Here is a 12,811-nt window from a genome sequence, read left to right as displayed (position 1 = left end):
AACGTCCTAACTCTTTGCCTCAGCAGGTCTTTCCTGCCTTACGAGTGATCACTCTGCCCCATGTGAGGCGTCCCGCTTTCCGGAAGTGGAGATGTTTCCTCACACAGACCTGTTCGCTCACCGCGAGAGCAGGAAATGCCAGGTGTTCTGCTCCTTCCAAGATCTCTCCTCGGAATCGATCTTGGACGCATTCCTGATGCCATGGAAAGGCCAACTGCATTATGCCTTCCCACTGTTCCCACTGGTTCATTAGGTCCTGCTCAAACTCCGCAGGGGCAGAGCGTGCATCATCATGATCACTCCAGAATGGTCCAGGCAGCACTGACATACCACGTTACTCGGCCTGTCAGCCCAGACCTCATCACTCAGGGCAACGACAGGCTTCGTCACTCGGACCTGCAGCCTCTTCACCTCACGGTGGCTGCTGCGTTCCTGAGTCGGGGTGACAGGCAGCCTTCCACCTGGTCGACGTACCGGGCCAGGTGGAAGCGTTTCTTTTACAGCTGCAATTCGCTCGATCTTGCTCCTGCTGAGGTCTCGATCCCCTCTATTTGGCCTGCCTCTGGCCTTCAGCGGCAGGACCTGGCGGTATCAGCGCTGAGGATACACTCAGCAGCCATCTCTACCTTCCAGCAGGCTGAGATGGACGTTCAGTGTTCTCACGCTCTATGGGTTCGAGGTCCCTCAAGGGCTTGGAGCGCTTGCACCCTCGGGTGCGCCGCCCAGCCCCGACCTGGGACCTCAACCTAGTCTTGGCCAGACGGGTCTCTGAGATCAGAGCTCTTACGGGGGTTCCGCCGTACACTAGGTTTCACAATGACAAGGTGCAGTCATGACCGAACCCGGCTTTCCTCCCTAAGGTGGTTTTGGCTTTTCATGTTACCCACAGTTCAACGCAATGGGCACAACCGTTGCACTCCTTGGACATCTGTGGAGTGCTCGCATTATATTGTGCTGACAGAACCATTTCCTAAGGTGCCCCAGCTCTATCCCGGTAGCGGGCCAAAGGGAGGGCTTGCTTGTTCTCCTCTCAGAGGATCTCATCTGGGGTGATGGCGGACATCCCCACTTGTTATGATTTGGCTCATATTTCCCCAAGCCACATCAACGTGCATTCTACCAGGGCTCAGGCTTCATCTGCCACCTTGCTGGCTCGTGTTTCTACCCACGAGATCTGTCGCGAAGCTCCATTAGTCCTCGGTCCATACCTTTGCTTCGCAGTATGCCCTGGTTCAGCAGTCAAGAGAGGCTGTAGCCTCTGGCTCAGCAGTTTTATTCTGCCACATTTCACTCCGACCCCACCGCCTTTGTAAGGCTTGGGATTCACCTAACTGGAATGGATATGAGCAATCACTCGAAGAAGAAAAGACGGTTACTCACCTTTGTAACTGTTGTTCTTCGAGATGTGTTGCTCATATCCATTCCACACCCGCCCTCCTTCCCCACTGTCGGAGTAGCCGGCAAGAAGGAACTGAGGAGCGGGTGGGCCGGCAGGAGTATATATGGAGCGCCATGGTGGCGCCACTCTAGGGGGCGACCTGCCGGCCCACTGAGTTGCTAGGGTAAAAGTTTTCCGACGAATGTGCACGCGCGGCGCGTACACCTAACTGGAATGGATATGAGCAACACATCTCGAAGAACAACAGTTACAAAGGTGAGTAACCGTCTTTTCTTGGGTGCAACATGCATGTGTCTCAGATTCTTTTTCAGGCAGCTACTAAAAATAAACTTTAGCTTTAGTTAATACAGACAGCTATAATTGAAATAATAGAAAAACCATTATACGTAAGTATAAGACCAGTACAATGTGCATTGTGCATACTTACAGCTTTATAGAGACCATTGGAAACAAAGATAGAAGGAATAGTAAGTGGAGCCCATCAGAAGAGAATCTGATTTAAGCATCTTGAGGACCCAGTGAAACTAAAAATAGGAAACCAAAGCAATGTTTCCTCTAATTTTTTTCCATCTGTGTAGAATGAATTTTGTTATGTGGACCAATATCAAGGTAATGTGCAGATGTGCTCCATCAGTGGAAACAAAAAACCTAGATATATATATTTTTAAGTTACCATAGGGATAATTACACCAGCCAGGACAGGTCAGGCATTTTAGAGCTCACTACTCAAAGAATTAAATTTAAACATAAGAGAGAAATAAAATTATGAAATGCATCGACCAGCCAAACAACTTTGAAAGAATAAAATTAAAGATAATATATGTGCATTGCACTACCAAGAAGTAACAACAACATGAGTATGTGTTGGGAGGAGAGTGTGAAATAGACTCTGTGTGTATGAGAGAGACACAGAGACTGTGTGAGTGAGAGAGAGAGAGACACACACACACACAGAATGTGCTGGCTGCTGGGGCAGTCTGAGAGACCGTGTGCTGTCTCTTTAATACATGCACACCAGAAAGCTCAGACTGTAGCAGCTGAGCTCTCCTGCTCCTGAGCCCTGTCCCCTCTCCCCTGCTTTGCAGACATGGGGTACATGGCAGAGGGGAAGCGTGGATAGGGAGACACCATGACATCAGCACTCCCCTCCCCCACCGCTTTGCACAGGAAGATCCCTGGAGCAGCTAGCCAGAGCCTCCAAGGTAGAGAGCAGGAGCAACATGACTGCGGAGCAGCAGAGGGAGCGGCACCTGAACACATGCCACCATTCCAGCTCTGCTAATCACATGCACAGCACTTGAGTCGCTCTGTAGGAGCACAATTTTATAATTATACTATAAAATTAATGTATAATTTGATTTCATCCTGCCAGCTACCCTTTTTAAATAGCCAAAAAAAAAACCCTCTGGGACTATGGGATTCTGTCTCCCATATGCATTACAAATTGGGCCCTTTTAGTTCTTTGTTTTAAGGTTTAGTTAGTAAAAGACAGAATCCTGTATTGTGTCTATGTTCAGTAAATTAAAAAACATTAAAGGTCTGGACCTCAATGTAAATTGTTTTGGTTATAAAACTTTGCAAGGTTTAATTTACAATGTCCTTTCGCTCAATATAAAATACTGCAGTTTATATTCTCAAAGGTCACTATAAAAAACTGTTTGTGTAAATAAAAAAGGCATGCATCAAAAATTAAAATGTAGAGGCCGTTAGTAACCAAATGGTCCAAACAAAACAAAACAAAAAAAATAAAACCACTTATCAAAACTTATTAATTCCCAAAAACCATCAACGCGAACCAGAATTTAGAAAGGGCAAATTAACAACCCTAAGGTAAAGGCTATCACCCCTAAAAACAATTAATTAAATCAAATCCAAAACAAAATAACCCTCTCAAAGATGTTTTAAAATGTTTACATCAAAAAATAGCACAATTAAAAAATAACTGGTCATAAACTAACATGGCAAAATCCATAAACTTCAACAACAAAACCTATATAAGCAAAGTGCTTTGCCATGGAACTTTGGGTTCATATTGCCACTATTCCAAAAGCATCAAATCACAACCAACAAAGCCCGGCTCCCCTCTGTGAACAATCTGGCTGGCCACTAGATTGATCCAAACTCTCTAAACTGGTAACTATAAACATCAACTGACAAAACTATGTGCATGGTATGTGTGTGTAACTAAAAAGCATATGCTAACTGCTGTATTCTCAATAAATGTGGCGTGTTGCCTTCTCCCCTATAAAAAATCTCATGTGCTTTGTTTAAGTATAACAGCTCCTGGACAGCCATGCAAGCGCACAGGGAACACAGAACCAGAGCCCTTTATACTTTACTTTTTGTAACCTGTTGGGTATTCTAACCACATTGGCCACCTTCTGTGACCATAAGAAGATTGATACCAGTCTATTATCCATATGTGGCCTTTTGGGTGTCCCTAGCCAAGCCCCTAATTATTACTACTACTTAACTGCATCACACCTAATCATTCCTATACATAAATACACCTCTACCCCGCTATAACGCGACCTAATAGAACACAAGTTCGCATATAGCGGGGTAGCAGTGGGGCTCCGGCTGCTGTGGGGAGCACCGGGCCCTTTAAATCACCACCAGAGCCCTGCTGCAGCTACCCTGGGGCTGTGGAGTGGGGCTTGGCAAGCGATATAAAGGGCCCAGGGCTGCTGCAGGGAGCACCGGGCATTTTAAATCATGCCTGCAGCCCTTCCACCACTACCCTGATATAACGGCGTTTCACCTATAACACGGTAGGAATTTTTGGCTCCCCACAAAAGCATTATATTGGGGTAGAGATGTACATTTTAACCACCTAATTATTGCATAGCAGCTAGACCACTAAAGCCTCCCCACAAACTCCATTCTTGCACAACTGCTGTGTGCTATCCACTTGTGGATATTTGTGTGTCTTTTCAGAATGAGAGTGCAGAATTATCACCTGGGATTATTTCTTGGGCCTACTAGATTTCAGCCTAATAACCCAATTATGTGTGCTCTCCTAGTTGCTGTTACAGCTTTCATAACTTCTATTAAACATGCTTACCAAAGGAATCAAAGCCCAAAGACTATGAACCCTCCAAGATCAAGTCAGCATCAACAGTCAACATTCTCCATATCTTTGCCCTAGATTAATTTTTGAGGTTGTTTGAAATTACACAGTTCATTTTTGATCCATGTGCTGCTTTTGAATTCTGTGATCAGCTGAATTTTAGGGAGAGTTGAGACCCTTCATGTCTTTTCACAAGAGGAGGAGGCAGGATATTTTTGTTGTACTGAGCTTGTGTTGTACTTTTATGTAGTGGTGTATTAATTGCACTTTTACATAGTGGTATGTTAGTTGCCGTGGAGCTGCTGTAGAATGTTCTACTTCGGGGAGGATACCATTTGATGATGGAAGTTTGAAGACGCTACTTACTCTGATTTACATCTTTTGGAGTGTTTTCCTAAACTATTTATGCATTTTTTTTAAATTTAGCTTTGTTCTGTTAATGTTCTGATTTACCATCAGAGATTTAGAGGTGATTCAGATCTTTTCCTTTTATTTTTGCCAGATTCAAAATGTTCACTGAATAGGTTTGCAGAAAGCATTAGGTGTTTCTCTGGTACTTTTAAATTTTTTTTTTTTTTTTTGAAGTTCTAGCACAACAGGAGTTAAGTATTGTGGTGAAGTGGTTCTCAACCAGGGGTACACACATGCCTAGTTTTACAACAGGCTACATAAAAAGCACTAGCAAAGTCAGTACAAACTTAAAGTTCATACAGGCAATGACTTGTTTATACTGCTCTACAGACTATACACTTATATTTAAGTACAATATTTATATTCCAATTCATTTATTTTATAATGTGATGGTAAAAAGGAGAAAGTAAGCAATTATTCAGTAATAGTGTGCTGTGTCACTTCTGTATTTTTATGTCTGAGTTTGTAAGCAAGTAGTTTTTAATTGAGGTGAAACCTGGGGGTACACAAGACAAATCAGACTGCTGAAAGGGGTACAGTAGTCTGGAAAGGCTGAAAGCCACTGTTGTGGTACACAAGGGCTGTCTTCCTAAAATTTTCTTTTTGTAGTCCTGGGTGGCTTTTGTTTTTTATTTCTGTTCACAGCATTGATTTATCTGTACTGCAGTAATGCCAAGAGGCACCAATCGAAAGTCGTGACTCATTGGGCTGGCGCGGTACTAATAAGTAAGGCTATGATTTAATCATAGGTATTTTTAGTAAAAGTTGTGGCCAGGTCACTGGCAATAAACAAAAATTAATGGCCTATGACCTGTCCTTGACATGTACTGTAAGTACCCCTGACTAAATCTTAGCTGGGGCCCATGGGGCAGGGAGCCAGTGCTCGGGGGTGGGGTGCGGGGCTGCGGGGCAGGGAGCCACTGCTTGGGGGCTGCCGATCAGTGGCTGCTCTAGCCGCCCCCAGGGCTGCCCAGCTGCTTCTGCTCAGGTAGTCCCTGGGGCCAGCTGCACCAGCCATTGTTCGGGCGGGCCCCGAGACCAGCTGCCTGAACAGCGGGCAATGTGGCTGGCTCTAGGGCCACTCCAGTAGCAGCCATTGCGACTGGCTGCCGAGCTGCTCCAGCAGTGGCGGGTCTGGCTGTCCCTGGGGTCTCCTGAGCAGCTGGCCTTGGGGCAAGCTGCTTGGGGGGCCCTGGGGTCAGCCACACTGGCCGCTGCAGGAGTTACGGAGGTCGCAGAAAGTTATGAAATCGGTGACTTCTGTGATCTCCGTGACAGACATGGAGCCCTACTAATAAGCAATAAAAAGACAATTTCTGCCTTAACAAGTTTATAGCATAGATTATGACAGGAGTTGGCAACCTATGGCATGCGTGCCGATTTTTGATGGCACGCAGAGCAGGCTGAGCCACTCGGCACGCTGGGGTTCCTGCTGCTGGCCCCTTGGCACGCTGGGGTCCTGCTGCTGGTCCCACTCAGCGCCCACTGCTGGCCTGGGTGAAAGAACCCTAGGCTGGCAGTGGGCTGAGACCCTGGCTTGCAGGAGCTGGCAGCTGAAACCCCAGAGTGGGGCAGGCTGACCCTGGGCGGGCTCTGGGGTTCCGGCTGCTGGCCCCTTACCAGCCGGGGTCCCCGCCTCAGCCCCGCTCACCTTGCTTCTGATTGGAGTTTCAGCTTAGGCCCCCTGCCAGACAGGGTCCAGGCTTCCGGCCCTGCTCAGCCCTACCAGCCGCCAGCTCCACTCACCTCAGCTGCCGATCTGGGGTTCCAGCCAGTTAACAACTGATCACTCAGAAGCCTGTGTGCAGCTTAAAGTATCCAAATATGTGCCACCAGTCATTGGAAAACTCAGCAAGCAAAAGATCACACTAAACCAATAAGATCTGCATTTTTTAATTTAATTTTAAATAAAGCTTCTGAAACATTTTGAAAACCTTATTTACTTTACATATAACAGTAGTTTGGTTATATATTATATAGACTTATAGAGAGACCTTCTAAAAAACATTCAAATGTATTACCGGCATGCAAAGCCTTAAATGAGAGTGTACATAAAGACTCAGCACTCCACTGCTGAAAGGTTTCCGACCCCTGGGTTATGACAAGATGCAGTTGGTGGATGATACACACAAGTGGATGTTTGTGGGGAGGGAGAGGATGAGGTAATTTAAGTGAATACATTTACTGTACATTAAGCAGAAGTATTAGCTCTTTCTGTGGTCAGCTGATAAAGTTTTGTAGTCACTGCAGATTATTTGTGAGATTCTGGCCTGAATGGCTCAAATAGGGTAAGGGGGTATTGAACACGGTGAATCTAGGATTGTATTTTCCATCTACTGCTTCCTTGTTTTTTGTCCTCCAAACAGCCAGATCATGCTATCATGGCACTCTCTGGAGTCAGTGTTGGCTTGTTTGAGTGGGGTTACATCAGTTAAATAGTGGTATATTGATATTTGTGTCCTTTGCAGATATAAAAATAAGTTTAAGCCACATATTTTAAAATGAAAACATTTGACTTGACTCCCTCTACCTTAAGGATAACTCTGTGTTCCAGTTGGATTCCACAGTAGTTCTAAAACAAATTGGTCTGTGCCTAGAAGTATCACAAAAAGGTGAGAGTTGGGTTTTGCTTTTAGGGACCTAAATAGGAAGGATATGGGGAAGTGTATTTAGATTCACTTCTGTGCTGCATGTCCCTTTTACTTACGTTATTTGGGGCATAGGACACATAACCTTTTATTTAACTTGTTTTTCAAACACACATTTGCGGTTCTCTTTTAGGGTTAATCTCCAGGTTTAATTTACTGCAGTTGTCCATAACTTGTTTTTTTGGTTAGGTATTGCAGGATTAAGACATGCTGAAGAAAAGACCACACTGATCATATGGTTTTAATAGAGAAAAGTCAGGAAACTGACAAGCAGAGCATCTTTAATACTTGAATATATTTTAATAGTATTCAAAATACTGTTTTTTTATTTCTGACAATTTTGAAATCTTGGAATCTGAGATGATATATTTCATTTTGTTGTTTCAGGATGAAAGTAAAAAAAACTGCCTATGATTCTAGCTCTCCATCTGAAGAGATTTAAATACATGGATCAGCTACATCGATATACAAAACTCTCTTATAGAGTAGTGTTTCCCTTAGAGCTTAGACTTTTTAATACTTCGGGAGATGCCACCAATCCTGACAGAATGTACGACCTTGTTGCTGTAGTAGTTCATTGTGGGAGGTAATATGAAGTTTGTCACATTGGGGTTCTCGTATGAAATTATTAACATTGTGACACAAATCCAATATCACTTAATTTAAGTAATCTCTAAAGTGTTTTAAGAAATTATGTAGCACCGAAAGTAACATTGCAGAATGTATTTACATTTGTTAAGTAAGTTCTTCAACAAAAGGTACGTTCAGATTTTAACAGAATTTTTCCTGGAACAGTTTTGTACGTTTTTTCAAATAGGCTGATTTTGTCTCTTCTCTCCGCTTCTAAAGCTTTCAAGATCATAGTATTATGTGAGTTGATGGACGTTTAAGAAGTATATTCTTAAAGTTTGTGCACTTGTGTTCTAATTTTAATTTTCAAGCATCGAAGCCCCAGATGGAACACTGATCACACATCTACCATAATATTGCCTCCTGTGGTTGGAGGTTGGGGTGCCATTATTCAATCAAGGCAATGCTGCACCTGCTTTATTAATCTGCTTAAGTGGTTAATGGGACCTGCCAGTTTCCAGCTGACTCTGAGGGAGTGTGCTGTTTTGCTGATAGAATAATGTAACAAAATCCTGGGTGGACCTTTTTGTCTACAAACATCAACTCATTGACCTCTAGATGTCCCCTTTCCCAGAGCTTTCATCTCATGAGTCAGTGTGACTTACAGATGATTTGCAATAGACAAATGAGAAAGGAGACTGTTAGAGTATTCATAGTTCAAATTCAGTTCCAAGCCTGACCGACTGAGATGCAAGACCTTTTTTAAAATCTTCTGCTGTATGTGTTCAGGAGATAAAAGATTTTTTTGGTCTCTGCCTTAATCTACAAAGTATTGCACAGTGGAACTGTTGTAAGTGACCTGCATTTTATTGTATAGTCAAGTTGTTGCTATGAAGTGTTTTCATATTGCATTGTGGATAAAATTACTCATCTTAACCAACTCTATCTGCTTTGAAAGCAATTTCTTATGAGAACAGGCACACAATTGAGTCCTGGCTGTGCTAGGGTGCTTCAGGTTACAGATTTTGAGTTGAACCTCTATCGATCCTGGCTGGTCAAATCCATGACCTTCTGTTGCCTCACATAAAATTTGGGGCAGCATTATACATGAGACAGATCAATAATTCTGATGGAATGACTCTTCCAAGTTCCCCTATTGTTATGGGTTTAGAATATTCTTCAAAGTTACATTTTTGGCATGAAATTTCTTGGTATTGGTCTCACCCAGAATCCAATTTGGTGTGGAAAGTTTGATTTTTTTTTTCTATTCAATCCCCCTCCCCCTTTTTTTTAAATAAAAAATGTTCTATATATATTTTTTGTCCCTAGTTCCGTAAATAGCTTTAGCATGAAACAACCTCTCATGTATGTTGTTACTGCTTGTCCTACTTATTCCTCATTTAATCCTCTGTTTAGTATAGTATTTGGCATCACGATGACTAATGTCTTGTTTCATGTGAATGTCCTTGGTAACATAAAGGGGAATGAATATACAAATAGGAATACAAATAATCAGCTTAATTTTTACTAAATGTTGTTGGTTTTGTTTTTGTTTTTTGTGGAAAAAAGCAGCTTTTTAATAAAATAGACATGCATAATGGTTTTTTTTATTTTTGTTTTTAAATACAGTGGCCCTAATCGAGGACATTATATTGCAATAGTGAAGAGTCATGATTTTTGGTTGCTCTTTGATGATGATATTGTAGAGGTAAGTGTTGCTGTAACCCTGGTGTTTTTACTTCTTCTAAACAAAAGTCTCCCCCCATCCCAACACACCCCATTTGTGATCACTTAAAGATTAAAAGGAATGATGTGCTGTACTGTGAAGATAGGAAATGTAGCTGAAGATATTTCTTTTCTCTCCTAAACTAGAGAGATGCAATCCTTGTTCTTTGAGTACAGTCATGTTTAGATATTTATTGGAGGAGGAGAAAGTAGAGCTGTTTGTTCAAAATGTATATATTTTTGGATCAATTTCCAGAGGAATTGCTTTTTTACCAAAAGAAGAAAAATCTGTGCTGGGGAGACAGCTAATAGTGATAGCTTAGATAGAGGTAACTCTGCCTGAAAGAGTAGCCAAGTTTTCGTGCCTATCCTCCATGACAGTCTTCTCAATATAATATCTCTCAACCTCACAGGTAGATTAGAGTCTTTCAGAGAAGTACCTGAGGCTCTGCAACTCTGAATCAAGCATGATGATTAATGGCAGATCTCTTTTTCTGCTTTTGCCACCTTTGACCATCACCTTTTCCTGGCAGGGAGGGAAAACTCTCTCTAAAACAAAACCACTCTTCTCATATGAGAGATGCCAGGGCCAAAGTGGAGGTCACAAAACATTGGAAAGTATGGTCATATATATCTCTATAGTGAGTCTGCTTAACTAAACTTTTGACTAGGCCAGGTCTTCCCTTTCAGTTTCCGGAACCAATCAGGTACTGAAGACTTCTTTGTTTGGGATCGTGGGTGTCAATGATGATTGATGGGTGGTCTCAGTTGTCCTGACAGGATACTCAGTGGACTTTAAGATATCGCCACAGAGTTAAAGGTTCACTCCCCCAATAGTAAGTGGATGGTGGTAGGACGGTCTTGCGGCCTCTCAAACATCAAGGTATCTATCTCACTAGAACCTGAGCGAGAGTGCTTTTCAGAAATTTACTGGACTTTGCACTCCCAAAGAAGTTTGGCTGGTACTTGATCTTAAGTAGCTCTATTTGGTGCTTCAAGATGGAAATGATCCAATTAGTCATCACAGTAGTGGAGACAAAAGATTAGATTATATTTAATTGATCTGAGGAAAAGAGTGCCTATTTCCACATTCCTGCTGTATGAAATATATCTGTGGCTTGTTCTGGATCAAGAATTCTTTTTGGCATATTGCCTTTAATTTGGCTGCATTTTCTGTTGTTTTCCCCAAAATCATCATGATGGTGGTAGCATCTGGCAGCTCTTGGCATCCTGCTCTGTATCACAAACTAGAGGCTCCTCGTCCAATTTAAGTGTTTATGGTCCTGGTATCTTATAATTTTTTAAAGAGCCTTTATGGTCCTGGTAGCTCATAATTTTTTAAAGAGGAGAGTTGACCTTTTCTCCTCTTAATGCTCATCCCCCATCACTGTCTAAGTTGGTCTACTTTATTACATTCTGATTAGTCCTACTTATAAGTTCAGTGCTGATTCTGAGTTCTTATATGTGCATAGCCTATGCTGAGTTTTGGTCCCTTATCAGAAAAAATCTTGGTATTACCATTGTAAATCACCTTTCTGTGTGGGAAACTTATCAGATGTTTGTATTCATGGTTAGTCCATTTATTAGTATTAGATGTTCAAGTTACTTAAATTAAACACAAGATGGGCTGCTGTGGAGGAAAGAAGATTTGGAATTTGAAAAAAAAACCAACAAAACCCTAAAAGCCTTATAACCCTTCTATAACCTAGGTTGTCTGGAGAAAGGTAATTAACAGATGAGACCAAAATATTTTGTCACTGTTTCACGAAGTGTAATTTAATAGAATATACGTTTATCACAGTAGATTTTTTCCTTTAAAAATTAGTGTTTGTATTTTGTTTTCTGTAGAAAATAGATGCACAAGCTATTGAAGAATTCTATGGGTTGACATCAGACATTTCAAAGAACTCTGAGTCTGGTTACATTCTCTTCTATCAGTCTCGGGATTGAATGGGAACTGTGGTGAAGAGAGATTTTATGCCTCGTTTCTTCTCTGGCTATGTTGGAATGGAGCAAGCACTGATTTAAAAAAAAGAATGCAGGGAGCTCCAGGGACAGTAGCGCAGTTTGCACACCTCAAAGCAAAGTTTGGATTTTTTTTTAAACCCTTCATATCAAGTTCATTTTATTTGCTCAGGTATCATGCTGACAACACAATTCTATTACAACTGCTAGGAGAAAGGAGAGATACCAGCCACTCTTGCAGGAGCAACTTTCCAACAGTTAACACATTTTCTCTTTTTAAAGTCCTGAATGAGAGCCCCTTAAAATCAATGGAAAGACTTCCATTGATTTCATTGGGGTTTGGTTCAGGGCTAATTGTAACGATCTGGCAGTGCAACAGAAGTAATATAAATCTGGTATTTTATACTGATTTCTTATTTGAAAAGACAGAGAATTATTTGTGCAGTAATTTGCCTGTATTCAATTCTGAAAGAATATGGTGGGCAGGGTTTGTTTGTTTTTTTTTCCTGAGTTCTTTCATATATAAACAAGAAATATACTTGGGACAACACAGTTGCCTTCTTGACTGTAACAGATTAACTGAAAAGATAAACTAGTGTCAGGGAGGCCAAGAATGTTTTGCTTCTCTGAAGAAGCTTACATTATAGTAATATATACCTATCCTGTCGGGAACAATCAGTAAAAATTATGGTTTTTAATCTCCCTATGGAGAAAGATGGGGTTCTTAATAATAGTTTATTTTTATTTATGAATTACTCTAACTACTAGGGTCCTATGTATTGTCTTTGAGTATAACAAATCTTGAACATAATTTTATATATTTGAATTAATTTACTTATTCCATTAAGTGGCTTTTTTTTAGGAAAGACAAATTCTAAATAAAATGCATAAAATGTCTTTTTAAAAAATTGGTAAAACAGAAGGGAATTTTCTCTTTCAGGAGGAACTGGTATCTGACTCAATGTTTTACATTGTTTAATTATTAAATTAAAATATGAATCTGTTTTTGCTCTGCTGAAAAAG

The 12,811-nt window shown here is 41.5% G+C and overlaps 1 protein-coding gene across 3 annotated transcripts in view; it reads left to right on the top strand.

The window, feature by feature from the left end:
• USP12 (ubiquitin specific peptidase 12) overlaps positions 1 to 8,061 on the top strand; it is an 87,132-nt gene extending 79,071 nt beyond the window's left edge. The window contains exon 8 of one of the 3 annotated variants that reach the window (XR_004000351.1): positions 7,417 to 7,434. Coding sequence is in view for 2 of the 3 variants with exons in the window: in XM_030562467.1 (XP_030418327.1) it covers positions 7,916 to 7,970 (55 nt within the window). In the remaining variant the exon portion in view is untranslated. Of the gene's footprint in view, positions 1 to 7,416; positions 7,493 to 7,915 lie in introns of those variants that run through there. The other 2 variants (XM_030562467.1, XM_030562476.1) reach the window with 2 other exon arrangements.
• Positions 8,062 to 12,811: the final 4,750 nt, after the last annotated feature.

This window comes from Gopherus evgoodei, chromosome 1 (assembly GCF_007399415.2).
Source record: "Gopherus evgoodei ecotype Sinaloan lineage chromosome 1, rGopEvg1_v1.p, whole genome shotgun sequence".
Lineage (NCBI taxonomy): Eukaryota > Metazoa > Chordata > Testudines > Testudinidae > Gopherus > Gopherus evgoodei.
This window is presented reverse-complemented; position numbering and strand designations above follow the sequence as displayed.